Raw genomic sequence first — 20,004 nt, 5'->3', positions numbered from 1 at the left:
ACAAAAGGGACAAAAGACAATGAAATGATATGGATGATGAATGTAAGATAAAAGAGAATTTGGAAGAGAAGGTACGGATCGAATGGGAGGCAGAAGAAGAATGAGAAGAGCTCGAGAACAAAAAGTTTTAGAAAAGCATGTTCAAGGCGGGAGTCACAGGTACACGTCAGTTGTTACACGGACGAGTGGCATGTAGTTGATTGGCTATACAACATGGCGATAGGTGGCTGTCGTTGTCTGGCCGCGGTAGTCGAGTTGATACTGCTTTTCGCAACTCTCTGCTTATCAGTAGTCGCAGCGGTCATCATCTTTCTTCTAAAGGTAAATACACTTTGACGATGTTTATGATGTTGTAACAGGTAGAGTTGTGTGACTTGAAGTTTTATATGCAGTTGTTAAACTTGAAGTTGACAATGATGTATATAATATAGTCGGCTTAGTTTTCCCATAGTGCAGTATATGCCGACCGGTGGGTATATTGTACGTAGTATACAGATTTGCTATTTTTATTATACTTTTGGGGGCAAAGGCCAGGCCACTCTCAGTTACAGTTTCGTTATTGTGTAGTTCGATTGACCGAGACTACGGTATTCGAATCTCCTTATACATACAACTGAAATGCAGAATAATGCCTCTGAACTCTCGAGTTATGTATAAGCACTAGGCCTACATTGAAGTTTGAAGTTTATTTATTCCACATTTTACATCAAAAAACAGTTTACATTTTTTTTAAATAATTAGATATACAAGCGTATAAGAGTAGGTTTCACACACAAAAAAATTAAAGATTTCAAATCAAGTATAATGTACGGAAAATAAGTATGAAGTTTCGAAATATATGACAGGCAGGGTAAAACCATTGAAAATCAATACTAAAAAAGTTATGTCATTTTTATTTAGGTTGCATCAATCATATGCCGACTAATTCTTCATGCATTAATACAACTTATATCGAGAATGATACGGTACTTATTCTAACAAACTAATGAGCACGGACAGTGGCGCACTGCAGGGGTCATGGGGGGCACCCTCCGGGGCACCCTCCTCCTATACAAGTAATGACAGAAAAAGATATAAAACGGAGGTAAGAAAATGAGGCAGCATAAACAGAAAATGATACAAATGCAGCCGCCTTCCACACTCGCTATAATGGCCTTTAACATTCCGCCAAAAGTTTCATCAACCTTTTCTGCGGTGCCCACTCCCCCTCCAAGGGTGTGACTGGTTTCAGCCCCCCCCCCCCCACCCACCCACAAAATTCTGCACCAGACACGCCTATGCATTTCACGTTGTTTTTAGCTTATGGTTATGCGCGATTCATGCACGTCACAATACTATTTATGTACCGTTCAGTGTACTATGTCTCGGTTTAGGGTTTTTTCTTTGTTTAATTTTCCTAACAGGGTTTTGTTTTTGTTTTTTTTATCGAAGAAGACCAACACTTTGAACTTCGTTTTGCCTGCGCGGAAATAGCAAATTGATATTGGCCTTCTGCCTCGATATGACATACAGTTTGCGCAATCTCATCACAGCCAGTTTTTGCTACTGTATCAGTGGCGTACGCAGGATTTTTTCAAGGGGGGGGGGGGGGTTAACATTTTTAAATCGAGCCAAAAATTTCGCATCCAGCTGAATAAGCGGGGGGGGGGGGGGGAGTAAGAGGACATATATATATATTTTTTTTGGTCTCGAAATTTGAAAATTTGACCGATCGACATTCCGTTCCGCTGGGGGGGGGGGGGGGGGGGGGGGTAAGGTCATCTTTTTTAGGTCATCCATTAGGATTTATTAAAAATAATAATGATAATAATAATAAAAATTAAAAAAAAATCAACACTCAAAAGGGGGGGGGGGTTAGCCTCAACCCCCCCCCCCCCCCCCTGCGTACGTGCATGTACGCGCCTGTATCAAAATCACATGAAATCGTTGACAGTCTCCAACAGCCAGTACCATGACTAGTGATGCTTCTGTTCATTGTAAAAGTCCAAAACATCATACTAGCATGGCACCCCCCCCCCTCCCATATCGTGGTCGACATTTTTATAAGCTGTTGGCAAATCTAGAAATTGATTACCTTTTTGTACTTCTTGTTTTCTTATAATTCCTTATTTTCCTTGTAGGGAAATTGGTGCGACCACCCCCCCCCCCCCCGCTCACCCATATAAATTGTCAGGATACGCTTTAATCAATTTGGGGGAGACTTAAATCACTAATTATAATATTTTGTTCGCATCGATAATAATTGATTCCCAGGAAAGGAGTAGGTGTAAAACTGTAAATGTAATTAAATTTCCCATTTTTCCTTTAAAAAAATGCCCCTTTTTACTCCCACTGTCCCACACATTTGAAAATACTTCTCTGTCATCGTGTGTTCCTTATGAGAGGTGGTGTAGTGGTTCATTCAGTTGACTCTCAGTCAAAGGGTTGATGGTTCGAATCCCAGCCCCGGCACTAAAGTCCTTTGGCAAGACATAATCCACGTTTGCCATTCTCTACCCAGGTGCCCGTTTTGCCTAAGCGCTACATAATATTATTGGCCGCGAGCTATGACCGGGGTAAGCGTGTTGGTGCGCCAGAATAGTCACAGCGTTACCATTTTTATTAACAAATTATTATCATTATTTTGTATATTTCTTCCTATTATCATTATTTTTATTTTTATTATTTGTATTATTATTATAATTACTAACGTCATTTTATGTTTTATTTTAATATTATTACTACTTTTTAATCATTAATATCAGTATTATTATTGTTATTATTATTGTTATTATTAGAAGTAGTAGTAGTATTAGTAGTAGTAGTAGTAGTAGTAGAAGTAGTAGTAGTATAGTAGTAGTAGTAGTAGTAGTAGTAGTACTTGTACTATTTATCATTATTGTTATCATTCTTATTGTTATAATCATCATCATTTTTAGTAGTAGTAGTAGTAGTATTTACAAAAATGAGGAAAAGCTTTACATTGTGAAAACGAGACATTTTAACCATTTTTTTCTTTCACCTTGCAGAATGACTTCCAAGGCGAATGCCCTTTATACCCGACCATTGAAGACATAGGCTACTTCAACTTCGAAGTCAATGATACCATCGCCTGCAATTATATCATCAGTGCCAATGTAAGAATATTGACATTTGATATCGTAACCGTACTGGTGGAGTTTTTTGTTTTGTTTGAGAGGGGGGGGGGCACAACCGGCCCGTAACCCCCTCCTCTTTTGAAACCAAATTGGCATACCCTTATACCTTTTTGTTGTTGCTGGTCAGGAAATTTAGGAATAAAAGGGGGAGAAAATCCACTCTCAACGCTCACTCTCAATAGCGAATATATCATCACAGTTTTAAATGGTATAGTGAATATTTTGCGTGGACACATTTTTTCACATTCGGGCATTTGAAAAGTCATCAAACAGCAGCAACGTTTTTCACTCTGATAACACGGGATTTCAAACAATTTGCATATCACTGATTATTTGCACGTCAACCGTATTTTCATATACCAGAACAAAACACAAGAATAAAACTTGTTCAGCATTGTTATCTCGAGAATTTGCAAAAAGCTCCAGATTTAAACTCGATTGTAATAAACATTTTCTTGATTCTCATGTGTTTGAAGAGTCTTTAGTATCTCAAGTATTTTACGTTAAACACTCTTTCCCTTGATGTATATACGAAATATGAATTGTATTTTTATTTGACTCAATTATCTTTATATTTGTCATCAGGCCCTATCTGCCGGGCTTTCCCTGATAACCATGATCTACGTTTCCGTCGAGCTTTTGATGAAGAAACGACTGACGTGAGTACGAAGAAGGAAAAAAAGGATTTAAAATTTCTTGTTAATGAACGTTACCCTGGCTACCTCCCCCCCCCCCCCCCCCCCCCCCCCCTCACTTCGGGGTCGGAAGGACCGCATGCGTGTTACCAAAATGTCCGGTAAAGGGGTACTTTTCACGCACCAAAGTCCGGCTCGTAGTACACAAAATTGACTTTACACACCGGACATATAGGGTGTTTTTCAAAAGGAGGGAACACGCATATGCGTACCCTAAATAACACTGAGTGGGGGCCGGGGTTACTATACCAAGGCCATGTCTTAAAGGGCCCGCCCCTGGCAAAAAAAATGGTAAATAAAAAGATGGTAACGTTAATTTTACCTTTTTTAAACAAAAAATGAAAATGACTCTCCATTTTACTTGGAGATCAATGTCATGGTTTAACGACCTTTAGGCTGACTGTCTATATTCTGTCATAATTTGTCTTCCCCTTTATCTCATAGAATGCGGAGGTGAGGGGGTGGGGGGGGGGGTCATCTTACATTTTGCCCTTCTGAAAAAAAGCTATCGAGTTCTTTTTTTTTACCGACTCCTCGTTTTCAATCACGACTTTCACACACTTTTCTCTTGCAGTCGGTTCATTCCAATCTTGAAGACGATAATCTTCGGTATTCTGATGGTCGTAGTTGGCGTATCAGCAGGTATCTTGTCTTTTGGATTTCAGAAACTTTGCAAGGGATTCGTATTGCTGGTCGATAATCATCATCATGACTACGATACGTGAGTATTTCAAAGATAATTTCGGAAGCGAGCAGATTAATGTTAAAATCTAACCATTTTTGCGATGAACATGGTTGATGACTCACATTCCTCTTAATCTATTATATGAATTGATTGATGAATCATTGATATGTGCTCATTTACAATTATATTGTATAATTTTGTATTTTATATGTAGCCTATGTTTATATTTTCTGTAAAATGCGGAAAAAAATAAAGTTGAATTTGAACTTGAATACATCCCTTGAATTCGACAGAAAGCTTGGCTAGAGGGGAGCGAATATTGAGATAGCTTTTAAAATATTTATTTCACGACACCATAATTCATTTCGTTTATTTAGTTAGAGATTATTGACACAGAACGAAAATATAAAGACATGGCACTATAATTATAAATGAGTTCACCAAAATCTAACTTCCTGTTTACATAATCGTTCAAGGAGAAATTAAGAATATAAACTATAATTTGTTAAAAGACAATGAATGAATGAATGAATGAAGAGGTTCTAAGAACTTTATTTTACACTAACAGTGTTTGTGTTTTGCATTCTTTTTAGGTGCAAAGAGTGGCAGCAGGATAAATACTGGAAAATTTACGACTACGATGCATCGCATTTCTATGTGTATCTCTTAACGGCTCAGGTATAGTCCCTCCCATCTCCGTCGTTGCGTCTCTCTGTCTATCTATGTTTCTCTCTCTATCTTCATTTTGTTCAAAGTAATAAAAAAGTGATTAAAAAATTAGAACGCATTATGTCCATCCACTTTCCAAAATGAAACCCATGAAATATCATATCATTATTTTAACCTCCAAATCTTACTATCTTTATATTCAGTTACCATATACTTTCATAATTATCACAACTTTTTTCTCTTTAGTATAATGATTTCCCAGACACGTTTTTATTTGTGTTTGAAATGTATTGCACCAAGTTAGTAATGAATCTATGTTTGAATCAGACTAGTCCTTTTTCCGCACATTGGAACTGAATTTTTACTTTTACTTTAGTTGTTGATATCGGTCTTGGGTTATTTATGTTCATTCTATATTTGAGTGTTGAATGTTTTACAATGGAGATGAATCAATACCCCCCCCCCTCTCTCTCTTTCTCTCTCTCTCTCTCTCTTTATTATATATATACGTATAAACATAATCTTTCTCACATGCACATTGTCTGATTCTGTCTCTACCCCCCCCCCCCGGCCCTCTGTAGCGGGGCTTCCCCCTCTACATCGGATCAAAATAATGTCAGTTTATTCCTATTTTACATGATTAAAGAATGTCTAGTGCTATAAAAGAATGATATTGTGTTTTTGATAGAAATTGAGTCGACATGGTATGTCATCCTTTCCCATTTTACTACGCCTATACCTATATATACCAATAACGTGATGCAAATCAGATCATGAAAACAGAAGTTATTGTGTGTAGCCTCTCATTCCTCATGGAGAATACGATTAATTTAGGAGGGAAATTATTATTTTATAGTCAAGAAACAACAAATTGTATTGTTTATATATTACTCATATCTTTTATCATTATTATTTACTCTCCCATCTTACAGTTTGCGACGAGTATTAGTGCCGTTATGTGGGTCATCATGTTAATCATCTCCTTCATCGTATTAGTCTGCTATACCAGTCGTTCCGGAGATATTGTTGATGATGATCAAGCGCCCATCATCTAAACGACATGACACCATTTGCAAAAATCTATACACTTTTTGCCCCCAAATTGTAATAGTTTGTATTACCCCTTTTCATGTGAGAATTATGTTTTTTCTTAATAGTCAGAGTCTATATAAAGAGTCGGAGAGATCGATCAATTAAGTTCTAAGAAGATATAAACGTTATCTCTCAAGGATGAACCATATTGTCACAATCATATTCTGGAAAGAGACAATAAAATATATTCCAAATTTATAGGTAACGCTTTATAGTTATTTTCTCGATATAGGTTCATATAGCAAATCGCTCAGCTCCAAAGGTGATTTGGCATGTGTGATTAGCCTTTTTTAAATGTTATATGTACGTACATTGTATTGCCAAGAAAAAAACATATTTGTTATGCGAATTGGCAAATTCATATATAAGAGTGTTCTTTTCTTGCCTTAACTTTTAAAGGAATCATAATTTCAAAGGAGGTTTTTAAAGCGAGGTGAGGTGGTTTAGGATAGGGCGGATATGACGTTTGCCCCCCCACCCCCATCTCAAGTTTTGATGCCTAGAAATATAATAAAACGGGGAGGGGGAGGGGTGAGGGGTGAGGGTATCCGCCTAGTATACAAAGATGTTCCGCTCTATTTTGGGCAGCTTTTTTTACAACAAAATCCCTAAACATGAGATATGATCTTGTTTTACTAGAAAATCCATAAAAATTAATTGCCCCTCTTTTAAATATTGACCTTAAACAACGGTTCCTACTTCATCCATAATATCGCTAAAGTGCAAATCCCAGGTAAAATCTAGTTAATCTCATTTCGCTTTTTCATCCAAACTCGGAATTGGTTTGGACGCTTCAACTGCACAGTGCACACCTTCGTCAAAACCAAACTAGATCCGAGTATAAAAGTACAACCCCCCCCCCCTGTAAAGTCGCTGAGATATATCCATCGATTGAGAGGGAGGGAGAGAGAGAGAGAGAGGGAGAGAGTGAGGGGGAGAGAGAGGGGGAGAGAAAGAGAGAGAGAGAGAGAGAGAGAATGTGAGAGAGAGAAAGAAAGAGGGGAAGGTGGAAAAATATTATTATTCTGATTGCAATAAATTAAAGATATGTTTTCTCAGTCTGTTTGTATATATAAAACTGAAATGCTTTCTTCTGTTTAAACTTTCGTGAGGCTGTGAAACAGAGCGTTGATAAGTAACCTTCATTCATTCGTCTGCTAAAGAATTGTGTACATTTCGAATCACCACTGTAAATACTTGTAACTATATTTGTGCATTTAGATGATGAATTCAAGTATAACTACTTTTTAGTTTTGAGGGACAAGTTATTGAAAACAATGAATCTTTAAAGGGTTTACTCTTTAGGTCTATGCTTTTTTAATAACATAATAGGCATATAATTATATTCGTATGAGATTTGTATATTTTATTCGAATGTAATCTTTCATATCGGAATAAAAAGAAATAAAACATGAATGAGTGATGGTGTCATCATTTAAGTCAATGTTGAACTTGATCACGGTTTAAAGGAATAATCTTTAATTTTGAGCAAATTTTTATAAATTCTCATCAGACATCGATGATTGATTTCGATAATATTTGAACACGCCTTGTGGTCGTGTAGAAATTTCCTTTTTGGTTGTACACCAAGCAATTTAGAGGTACCGTACGTGTGAAAGTTGAACGAATTGAGAAGCCAAAACAAAAGAAGAAGTTTGTAAACATGAACGTGTGGTCAGAGACCGCATCACTGAAAAGGTCTCGTTGGGGCTAGTAGTAGGGACTTTTAGATTTGCGTGGACTGATACGTGTGACGTCCATTCAAGGCAGTGCATTAAAAGGACGTCGACCGTAGCAATCCACATTGTCTTCGTGCAAATCTAAAAGTCCCTATTCATTCGATGAGTGCATGTAGTTTCCCCAATCTCAATCAATTGAAGTCCTTCGTCTACGGCTGATTGTCAACGAAATGGAGATAAGTCTTTTGTCAACTCTGTTTGTTGCTAGGGCAGGCAGCCAGTAAAAACGAACTCAATTTAATCAAATTGTGGAAATGCAAGCACTACTTTAAACAAACAGAACTTTGTTATTCCTTGCTCATTTTTCCTGATTGAGGTGTCATATGAAAGGGCAGAAACTCAACTTTCTAGAAATGAGATTTTCTCCTTGAAATTAAGATACCGTCCGCCAAATTACTTTTTGGTTTCCTCTCTTCAAATTCATTTTAATCACTCATGCGTGAAATATGCATTATATGACTTGCATCAAAATAATGAAAGAGGAGGATCTATACTTTCCAAAGATGTGTCATTTATCAATTATAATTGTGATTAAGTCATGATAAAACCTCAACAATTCTCGGTTTCTTTTTTCTGGGACGCACTGTATACATGTCACCAAGAAAATTCCAGGAATACAAGTAGGACAAACTTTCCTCAGAAGGTATCAGTAAATGTATTTGCCAGCGTTACATCGTATAGCTGGCAAATGTTGTTTATACGGCCAATAAGTGGTGAACACTAATTGTTCTCCGGCATGCGTGACGGAATTATTCAATTCCGTTGCGTCGAAGGTGTTTCATTTGAATATGAAAAGAGAGGATGCGAGATAAGGGTGTGGTGTGTAGAGAGAAGTCATTCTAGCTTTCCAAGAACCGCACACTAGCACGTTTTTTTTAAGAGTCTCCAGCTACATTACGACTATTTTCGAACATGGATCCGGCAACAGTTTCTGAGCTTACAGATTCAAAATTGAGCCAGTCGCAAAATAAATTGCTAACAGACTTGGACGGTTTAAAGACGAAGTTGAGTTCTGGTCATGCGATTGCATTGTGAAAGAAACGGTGTGGAACCGACAAGAAAGGGTTGATCATATAGCATATAAGAATTTGTGTGTATTGCAAGGTTCTGGAATCATCAAAATGATAAGAAATTTGGCCAAGTCTTGGTAAAGTTACAAACACTGTACACAGAAAGATGTATATGGGACTACACGAACACGTGGCGTAAAAAGCCGGCCCCCGATTTTTACGATGTTACATGCATATTTAGAATACGAAGGCATTTGAAGAGCCATGCTTTTCAGGGAACATTGTCTTATCTGATGTTCTTCCACACTTGCATAATAAGAATGAGTAATGCTCACAAATTATTGTTCACCTCTTCCCAGAACTCAACCTTCTCTTTAATATCTAATAGGTTGAGCAATTTTCACCAGTCTATAAATGACAACCAGAAAGCACTAAGTGACGCACAAGTTGCAAAGATAGAAGAAATGCACACTGAAAACTTTAAGTTTCAGCGTAAAGGCAACGAAGAGCAGCATAAAGTGAATGTGAAAATTCATAGGAAGCTGAAAGAGGCCGAGGATTGTCTCAACGAATCCAATGATACGTCAGGAGCTGTCGCAGGTGCGAAGGGCAAAATCGTTGAAGGTATAGACTTAGTTGAGAAGAGGCAGAAATTGATAAAAATGGCGGACAGTTCGCCATTAGGATGGAAGTTGGTTGCCGAATATGAGAGGAACACATTGGCCGATGATTCAGAAGATGAAAAGCGCATGCTGAAAGCAGAAACGAGAGCAGAGAGGAAGGGCAAGAAAGTAAAGAAAATGGCGCCGAGACGTTTCCAGCCTTATGACGGGAGCAAGGCTTCGTGGAATTCCAACGCCAAGGAGCAGGAGTTTTACTCATCTATTCGTCATGGCCCTGGAGGGTCTATACTACGATGTCTACGGATGAGCGAAAGAAGCCAGGGCTATGTTTTGCATGCGGGAAACCGGGACACTGGAGGAACGAGTGTCAGGCCAGGGCAAGCAGAGATCAGATAAGTGATTTCGTATTGATTCATGATATAGGAAAAGAATCAAAGCTCTCAGAGAACATGGGAGGAAAAGGATATACAAATCCTCAGTGATGATGAAATTTCGAGTTCGGGAAATAAGAAAGCTTCTCCTGTCGGGAGGCTGAAACAAAATTGGGATACATGGTCAAAGTTTGGGGCTAGTAAAGAGATTTTGGATGTTGTCGAAAACGGATATAAACTACCGTTGCATACTTTGCCAGTTAGCAAAGAACTTCATAATAACAGGTCATCATTGATCCATTCAGTTTTCGTTAAGGATGAAATTGAAAAGTTGTTAGAAAAAGGTTGTGTATCTGAAGTAGAATCAAGACCCACGGTGGTAAATCCCTTGACAGTTTCTGAGAAAAATGGTAAATGCAGGCTTGTATCGGATTGTAGGCATGTCAATCCGCATTTGAGAAGCTCAATCCGTAGAGGTGTCGTGGTCGAGTGGATATGTCATCGGACTGTGGATCACAAGGTCCGCGGTTCAAGTCCCGCTGCGGCACTAATGTCCTTTGGCAAGACATTGATCTACATTTGCCACTCTTTACCCAGGTGTTGAATGGGTACCTGGTAGGATGCGAAAGCTAATGTGGTTTGATTAGCAATGGCGCTTGTAAAATGGCGACTGGCTGGAATGCTCCCCAGGGAGTGGAGAATGTGCATACCTTGTATGCGGGTAAGCCTGAATCCGATGACCGGGGTATTATGTTCCGCGCCTAGAAACGTAGTATTAGGCGCATTATAAAATGTGAGCTATTATTATTATTATTATTTGTACAAGAATAAGTTTAAGTACGAGGACGCATCAGTTGGTAAGGATATTTTCCAAAAAGGGGATTATGTTTGTACTTTTGATTTGAAGTCGGCATACCATCACATTGAAATATTCGAAGAGCACAGGCAATATCTTGGTTTTGCTTGGGATTTTGAGGGGAAAGTAAGATACTTTCAGTTTAATGTATTACCTTTTGGAATTTCCACCGCCGGTTACATCTCTACAAAAGTAACCAGGGTTCCAGTAACATACTGGAGATCACAGGGGAAAATGGTGGTCATGTTTCTTGACGATGGTATCGCAGGATGTAGTAACATAGACGAAGCTAATGAAGTTAGCGAGACTACAGCCTTTTCACACACAGCTAAAATTAAGATTTGGGCAAGCTTGGTTTTATTCTTGCCGAAGACAAGTGTGAATGGGGCATGCGATTTGGTTGGGATTGTCTTGGAAATTCATAGATGGGATGGTAGAAATTACAAAGGAAAGGATGTGTAAATGCAAACAATCTATCCAAAGTATACTAGTGAAAGCCAACAGGGGAAGAGATTGATTCCAGTGCGGGATCTGGCAGGAGTTGCTGGGCAGATCATAATGCAACCCGCTGTGGGTTCGATGGTTCAATTGAAGACAAGAGAAGTTTTCAAGTGTATTAATAGTCGGGCATCGTGGAATGCTCCACTATTACTGTCGGATGAAGCAGAAAAAGAGCTAATTTTTTGGTACAAGAACATGGATAGATTTAATGGCATATCCATTTCACAAATGAAGTCGTGTAGTTTCAATATGTTTACTGATGCTTCAGGCACAGGTTATGGAGCGTTCATTTGTGAGGATTTAAACCTGGAAGGGGTTGGCTCTTGGAGAGAGTTTGAATCAAAATATAGTTCTTCATGGAGAGAGATGGAAGCTCTAAATAGAGCGCTGAAATCACTTGGACCATGCCTGGAAGGCCATAACATTCGTTGTTATACGGATAATAGAAATGTCACAAGTATTGTGCAGAAAGGCAGTAAAAACGGACAATTGCAGGAGATTGCGATTGATATTCACCAGACATGTGAGGTATATCATTTGGGTATAGACGTAGTCTGGGTTCCAAGGGAACGGAATAAGAGGGTGGATAGTCTTAGCAGAATATCAGACAGTGATGACTGGTGTATTAGTTCAACATTTTTTGATTTTTTAGATCGAAAATGGGGGCCACACACATTCGACAGGTTTGCTTGTGATTACAACACAAAGTGTGCACAATTTAATTCAAGATGGGGTTGTCCCACTTCAAAAAGGGTCGATGCATTTGAGCAGACGTGGAGTAATGCTGTTAATTGGTGGGTACCTCCACCTCGATTGGCAGCGAGAGTTATCGATAAAACGATACAGGAGAAGGCCGTAGGCGCTAATCGTGCCGCAGTGGAAATCTGCACCTTATTGGCCAAAAATTTCACAAGGAGGGAAATTTAAATCGTTTGTCAGGGAGTTTTTCACATTTTCCTGTAAAGTGGAGAAGGGGAGAGGGAATAATGGTATTTTCGGTTCTCCGAAACGTGGGTTCACAATGTTAGCTGTGAAATTTCATTTTTAGACATGATTTATGGTTTAACGGGTTTAGGTCTACGCAAGGCGGTTTCAGATGAAGTAGAGGCATCGGGAGCAGTTACTAGCAAGCTTCGGAAACTATCAGATAGCATGGCATCTCATCTAGTGCATTCGAGAAGTGATGGGACTGTTAACAAGTATTATTCAACCTTCAAGAGATGGGAAGATTTCATTACCACAGAGGGTGGCAGAGCGATTCCGGCTGAGCCTATTCACATAGCTTTATACTTGACGAGTTTGATCGACGGAGGGAAATCTCCAAGTGTCATTCAAGGTGCATTGTATGCTATAAAATGGTTTTATAATTTGAGGGGTTATCAAGATCCTACAGCTAATAATTTTGTAATAAACATTGTTGAAGCAGCTAAGAGGGAAAACGCTAAGAAAGTGTCTAAAAAGGATATTTTGTCGAATGAGCAGATTGTTGATCTTTGCGACAAACATTCTGGTACTCATGATGTTCTTATTCTGCGTGATTTAGCTTTCATTATTCTTTGTTTTAGTGGATTTTTTAGATTCGATGAGGCCAGATCTCTAAAATGCAGTGATATCAGTTTTTATGATGATCATGATCCGTACACGTTTCAAAGAGTAAGACAGATCAGTACAGAAAAGGAGATAATGTAGTCATTTGTGAAGGGAGGACAAATGCTTGTCCTATTAGCATAGTTAAGAGGTATATGGAGAGTGCAGGGATAGATACGAAATCGGATCAATTTTTATTTAAACCCGCATATGCAAATAAAGGAAGAAAGTTTCTGATACATAAGAATAAGCAAATGAGCTATACGAGAACACGTGAAACAGTTGTCGCTCGTCTTAAGGAGGTAAGCGGGGATTTAAACATTGGTCTCCATTCTTTGAGGGCAAGTGGAGCCACGGCAGCTGCCAGGGCAGGAGTAAATGACAGAGTATGGAAGAGGCATGGTAGATGGAAAGGGGAAAAAGCGAAGGATGGGTACGTGGAAGATAGTTTGGGGGACAGGCTCACTGTATCTCAAGCTTTAAATTTGTAATATTTTTTTGTTACTAGGGAAATATACAGTATAAAACTAGTGACTGAGGTAAAGATATTTATGTTTGAACAAACTACGTATAAGGTTACGTGATATTTTGTTAAATAAATTAAACGTTTCAAGTTTATTTGAGGAACACACTATTGCCAGCAATTTTTGCATAGGTCAGAAAGAGTGCATATTTCCTTGAGAAAAAAAAGAAAAAAAAGAAAGAAAAAAAATCTGATTCCTTACAAGTCAGCATATTTACAATGGCGTGAATAAGATCGGGAAGATAGAGATTTATTTTTTATTTTTCGTATTTTATCTCGGATTGAGGTATAGTTAAATATTTTCCCCTTCTTTGTAGTATTCTAGTAGCTCGGCAGGCTATATCCCAAAATATTGTATATTTTGTTATTTTGTCAGAGTGACATCTGGATGTGATGGTTGCTATGGGTGATATTATGTGATAAACGATGTTAGGATGAACATGTATTTGCCAGCGTTACATCGTATAGCTGGCAAATGTTGTTTATACGGCCAATAAGTGGTGAACACTAATTGTTCTCCGGCATGCGTGACGGAATTATTCAATTCCGTTGCGTCGAAGGTGTTTCATTTGAATATGAAAAGAGAGGATGCGAGATAAGGGTGTGGTGTGTAGAGAGAAGTCATTCTAGCTTTCCAAGGACCGCACAATAGCACTTTTTTTTATATGGAGTTCTTTTTAAAGAGTGAACTAAAAAAAAAATGATAAGTAGGAGACGTTGTTGCATCAAAGTTTAGGTTGTGGTGGCCATAGGGTCTTTTCAGAGTTTAGTGCTTATTCAGTTTTATCTGTTTTTTTAAACCCGGGCATAATTAGGGTTAGGGCATAACAGTTTGATTAGTTATGTTTTCACATGATTAAATGTTAAGAGGTATAAAAACATTATATATGTATGATTCTCAGACAGAATTTGTTGGAAGTTGTTTTCATACTTTGAAAAATGAAAGTGTTGATAATTTATGTGAAATAAATGCTGTATCTACGTGCTAGTAGCTCGGCAGGCTATATCCCAAAATATTGTATATTTTGTTATTTTGTCAGAGTGACATCTGGATGTGATGGTTGCTATGGGTGATATTATGTGATAAACTATGTTAGGATGAACGACGGTATTTAAGCGGGACTGCACTTCTTGTAGCTACTTGCGGCCTCTATACAGTGCGTCCCAGAAAAAACGAAACCGAGAAGTATCGATGTTCTATCATAACTTAATTAAAACTATAATTAATGAATGATACATATTTGGAAAGCTTAGAGTCTCCTCTTTCAGTTGATGCTACTCAGATAATGCATATTTCACGCATGAGTGATCAAAAGAAATTTGAAGGAAGAAAACCAAAAAGACATTTGGCGGGCCGTATCTGAATTTCGAAGAAAAATTCACATTTCTAGAAAGTTGAGTTTCTGCCCTTTCATATGACACCTCAATCAGGAAAAATGAGCGAGGAATGACAAAGTTCTGTTTGTTTAAAGTAGTGCTTGCATTTTCATAAACGAATTCGTTTTCACTGGCTGCCTGTCATATTATTAAACGAAATTAACAAAAGACTTAATTCCGTTTCGTTGACAATCAGCCATGCATGCATGGAGACTCATGTCTACGGCTGATTGTCAACGAAACGAAGTTAAGTCTTTTGTAAAATCTGCTTTTTGCTACGGCAGGCACCCAATGAAAGCGAATTCGTTTGTTAAAATTATGAAGATGTAAGGGCTATCAATATCGTAATCAAACAACACATAATGCAGATTGATTGTTAAAGAATTAAAAGGGACCCCCACACACACAACCGCATGCAATATCAGCAACTGAAGTAGTATTCAATAAATCAAGTGTGTGCATATTTTTTGTTAATGACAATAAAAAGAGTATGTGTTTTGTAATCTTCTATGGCCAACGATCATATGAATATTTAAAGTGCAAATGTTCTATTTTAGTTTCACTTTGTATGTTATTAGAACATTCATATAGAATTGTCTTTTTTAAGTATTATTGTAGCACATCAAGCGCGTAAAATTTGCCTTGTAATGTTTGATGTTATATGCATTTATATTGGTATACTGGTACCATGCACTTTCATATTACACCACCATGCACTTTCATATTACACCACCATGCACTTTCATATTACACCACCATGCACTTTCATATTACACCACCATGCACTTTCATACTACACCACCATGCACTTTCATATTACACCACCATGCACCACCATGCACTTTCATATTACACCACCATGCACTTTCATATTACACCACCATGCACTTTCATACTACACCATGCACTTTCATATTACACCACCATGCACCACCATGCACTTTCATATTACACCACCATGCACTTTCATACTACACCACCATGCACTTTCATACTACACCACCATGCACTTTCATATATTACACCACCATGCACTTTCATATTACACCACCATGCACTTTCATTTTACACCACCATGCAATTTCATACTACACCACCATGCACTTTCATATTACATCACCATGCACCACCATGCACTTTCATATTACACCACCATGCACTTTCATACTACACCACCATGCACTTTCATACTACACCACCATGCACTTTCATATTACACCACCATGCACGTTCATGGTTGGCAGAACTGTGCATGTTGTATATTTGTTACATAAACCTCCATTTTTTTATTTTTTTATTGATACCCTTGCAGTTTTGGGTCATACTTTCACTGTATTTGCAACTTGTTATTTTATTTTTTTAATTTCAATAATGCTACTTTTTTAATGCAAATTTTCTTCTACAAATTAATTGGTATTAACTGCAGTTTCTTGAGACACAAATTCGTTGGATAGAAATAAATGCTGTAGTCTGGCCAGTGTCATTCCGATTGTAGATTGTCTGATGAGCCACATATCATACATGACCTTCCATGTAAATTGTTTCTCACAACCTGTGCAGGAAAAAAAAAATTGGCAATAAAAAGGAGAGAGAAGTTTGTAGAAACCTTCCATTTATATTCAATTCTAATTAGTCTTTCTGATACCTTATCTAATTTTAACACAGGAGCTAATGGGGGGGGGGGGGTGGGAGGTTGTTGGTGTGACCCACCATCCCTCGCCCTCAAAACTTGTCAGCAAAAAAGGGAAGGAGATAATGATGAAAAAAGGTCTTTATCTTTAAGATAAGCGTGGAGTACAAACTTTTCAAAATTTACTTAGGAAACAACATTTTTAATTTATTGATTATTCCAATGTTCCTTGATAGTGTTTTACTTAAATAGAAGTTGTGTAAACAATGAGACAAAAACAAACAACTCTAAGGTTATGTCAATTTCAATCTAACGCAGTCAATATTTTAATTTCCTCTAAATGAATCACACATTGTAATGCTCCAAAAATGAGCATGGAACCAAACGTATTATAATATCACAACGTATAAAGTTTATCCACGGATTCCACGCACAGAGACCAACACATTAACAAACAAAATAAAAACCAAATTCTAGGCCTATAATCTATATGCACATCATACATTGATATATTTAAATGTATATTCATAATGACCTAGCATCGTTTATCCATTTATGAATGAACCTGCATTCAATCAGCAGATGTATGAGATTTATCACTTCTCTCTCCTTTCCTGTTCTTCTCTGCAAGTCACACTCTTTTTTATTTATATTTTGTATTGTTGTATCTAAGTTGAGGGCTGCGGACACGTCAAGCTACTCTGCTTATTTCTGTAGCCCTCCTGCATCTAATGTATGTTAATTATGCATTCAATATATTTGTTTAATCTCGTTTATTATCTGTATAAAATTATATACACTTAAAATATTGTATCAAACCATATTATGTTCATGAAAATGTATGATGAAAAAAAAGCAAAAAAGATGCAGAAACCAATAAATCAAATCAAATCAAATCAAATCAAATCAAATGAATGCTAGCCCATAGGAAAGTGAAAAGTATGCCGCAGACCTGCCGCAGACTTTTAGTCTGCGGCAAAGAGTATGCCGAAGTATGCGGCAGAAAGAAATTTTGCTGCAGACTTGCCGCATACCAGTATGCCACAGGAACAGTCTGCGGCAGATCTGCGGCAGGATGAAATTTTGCTGCAGACTTGCCGCATACTAGTATGCCACAGGAACAGTCTGCGGCAGATCTGCGGCAGGATGAAATTTTGCTGCAGACTTGCGGCATACTAGTATGCCACAGGAACAGTCTGCGGCAGATCTGCGGCAGGATGAAACTTTGCTCCAGACTTGCCGCATACTAGTATGCCACAGGAACAGTCTGCGGCAGATCTGCGGCAGGATGAAATTTTGCTGCAGACTTGCCGCATACTAGTATGCCACAGGAACAGTCTGCGGCAGATCTGCGGCAGGATGAAACTTTGCTCCAGACTTGCCGCATACTAGTATGCCACAGGAACAGTCTGCGGCAGATCTGCGGCAGGGCGAAACTTTGCTCCAGACTTGCCGCATACCAGTACGCCACAGGAACAGTCTGCGGCAGGTCTGCCACAGGAAATCCCATTAAAGTCTAATAGGGCCAATTGAAACCAATCATCTCATGCATATTCATTATTACTTTACACGTGTGACAGAAAAATACATTTATCATAATTTGTTAAGCAAATTAAGACAATGCACATCATTTTTGTGATTTCTTTTTTCCTTTTGCCATTATTAACCAATAGATTATTTTGTCTGATCATGTTACAATTACATTCACGTTTAAGCAATAGATATATTGATTACTAACCAAGAAACTATGATTACTAACCAAGAAACAATATACATATTTAGTATATATATATATGTGTACGAGCCTGTGTCACTGTTAATGTTACTCTAGAATACACTTCAAATGATCAATGTGATGAAGTTAATACATTTGAGAATAGAATATACCTAATTGGTAAAATATATATATTTTTATATATATATATTACCCATAGGAAAGAAATGAGCCTGCCGCATACTCCTGCGGCAAGTCTGCGGCAAGTCTGCAGCAAGTCTGCGGCAGACCTGCCGCAGACTCTTCATCATACTGAAAGAGTATGCGGCAAGTCTGCGGCAAGTCTGCGGTAAAACTAATTTGCATGTGAAAAAGATGACTGTCTGCGGCAGGTCTGCTGCAGATCTGCGGCAAGTCTGCCGCAGGAGTATGCGGCAGGCTCATTTCTTTCCTATGTGAGGCTAACAAAATCTCTTAAAGCACAACTTATGAATTCAAGCCAGATACAATGTAAAGAAGTAACATAAGCATATCATTCTCAATGTAAAAAACTGCATTATTATAGCAAGATAACATTATCATTCTATATGACAGCAATATTTCTAGTATAAATGTCATTTATACAGGTGTTCTCATAACAATATTATTATAAATAGCTATATGAAAACCATGCCGGGTACTGATTACCGTAATGATACAACATATTCATGGATAAGACGCAGTATACATCTGATCATTATAATCTCTTAAAGGTATTACAAAGTTTTGGTATAGGGTCATGGATTTGGTTCAAATTAACATATTGGAAGCATATGCGTTCATACAATATACATTGATCGTTGTCGCGGTTGAAATCGAGTCTAAAGTTATGAAGTTATAAATAATAAACTCTTCATGTTGTATAGCTCCCTCTAAAGGTCAAGATATTAATTAATTTATGAAACAATGTTTCTTGACTAAAATCGACCAATTAGCTATTCCCGTTTGGAAATTATATATCCCAACTACATATTCTGAGATGTTCATGGTCGCAGCTACCATTGTACGGCTATAGGCGCTATTTGAAATTTATCAAAATTTACCGGGAGCACCGGTAAATTTTTATATTCAATTTTTCTCGAAATCAGAAGTGTTTTAGGGGCTAATTTTTTTAGTGCTTATAATACATCCACAGGGGCATCCAAATATATCAAAATTGTAAAGATTCACTATCCACCCAATTTTCAAAATTTCCCAAAACTTTGTATTACCTTTAATAATTGATCATATCTGGATAATTAGCTATTAATCCATTAATCTATTCAAAAATTAGTACATCGTTGTGGAATCGCTGTTACAAGTCCACAATGATCTTCCATGTCCAGTATACATACTATTTTAAGTGATTTCTTTTTCTAAAATCACAAAATTTGCACCTCGGACTAACTTTTTTTGTTAAAAAAAGTCTCGATTTTGACAAATACCTATTAAACCCAGCATCGGGTTTGAATTTTCAGTAGAACAAGAGCTCATGAGATCTTACAAATATAAAAACCTTCACTTTCATTCTGAAATAAGAGGAAGAAGATGATTATTACTATTGAAATTATTGCATTTGAAACAACAACAAAATTGTGTTGATTCTAATATTACTGGTTATAAAGCCCTTCTGTTCAGTATTGCTCTTGATCGGAGGTCTATATTCATTTCAAATGCATGTTCAAATATCAATTATGTGCTTGTGTAAAGGCAGGTTATATGTGAATGAAAGTTTGTGCATTAAAATATATAATGAAACTGATTTCAAACTCTTTCA

The 20,004-nt window shown here is 37.5% G+C and overlaps 2 protein-coding genes across 2 annotated transcripts; both read left to right on the top strand.

Annotated features, from left to right (window-relative positions):
- The first annotated feature begins 212 nt into the window (after positions 1-212).
- LOC100893520 (transmembrane protein 179B) lies at positions 213-7,694 on the top strand. Its single transcript, XM_003729008.3, has 6 exons — positions 213-321; positions 3,009-3,116; positions 3,723-3,796; positions 4,407-4,553; positions 5,111-5,195; positions 6,119-7,694. Exons 1-6 carry the CDS (start codon positions 214-216, stop codon positions 6,239-6,241), a joined length of 645 nt encoding a protein of 214 aa, XP_003729056.2. The 5' UTR covers position 213; the 3' UTR covers positions 6,242-7,694.
- A 1,712-nt stretch (positions 7,695-9,406) lies between these two features.
- On the top strand, positions 9,407-14,189 carry LOC115922252. Its single transcript, XM_030980784.1, has 2 exons — positions 9,407-10,042; positions 12,445-14,189. The coding sequence occupies exons 1-2, from the start codon at positions 9,492-9,494 to the stop codon at positions 12,476-12,478; spliced, it is 585 nt and encodes a 194-aa protein (XP_030836644.1). The 5' UTR covers positions 9,407-9,491; the 3' UTR covers positions 12,479-14,189.
- The last annotated feature ends 5,815 nt before the right edge of the window (positions 14,190-20,004 follow it).

This window comes from Strongylocentrotus purpuratus, unplaced genomic scaffold (assembly GCF_000002235.5).
Source record: "Strongylocentrotus purpuratus isolate Spur 01 unplaced genomic scaffold, Spur_5.0 spur5_scaffold_11, whole genome shotgun sequence".
NCBI classification, from domain to species: Eukaryota; Metazoa; Echinodermata; class Echinoidea; order Camarodonta; family Strongylocentrotidae; genus Strongylocentrotus; species Strongylocentrotus purpuratus.
The sequence above is the reverse complement of the archived record's forward strand: the minus strand, read 5'-3'. Positions and strand labels throughout refer to the sequence as shown.

Bases quoted from the DNA above. Each gene is read 5' to 3' on its own strand.
- LOC115922252 (XM_030980784.1), top strand. From the start codon at position 9,492: ATGCACACTGAAAACTTTAAGTTTCAGCGTAAAGGCAACGAAGAGCAG. The intron at 10,043-12,444 runs ATAAGTGATTTC...TTTATGGTTTAA, and splicing joins CCAGGGCAAGCAGAGATCAG to CGGGTTTAGGTCTACGCAAG.
- LOC100893520 (XM_003729008.3), top strand. From the start codon at position 214: ATGGCGATAGGTGGCTGTCGTTGTCTGGCCGCGGTAGTCGAGTTGATA. The intron at 322-3,008 runs GTAAATACACTT...TTCACCTTGCAG, and splicing joins TCATCATCTTTCTTCTAAAG to AATGACTTCCAAGGCGAATG. The intron at 3,117-3,722 runs GTAAGAATATTG...ATTTGTCATCAG, and splicing joins ATTATATCATCAGTGCCAAT to GCCCTATCTGCCGGGCTTTC.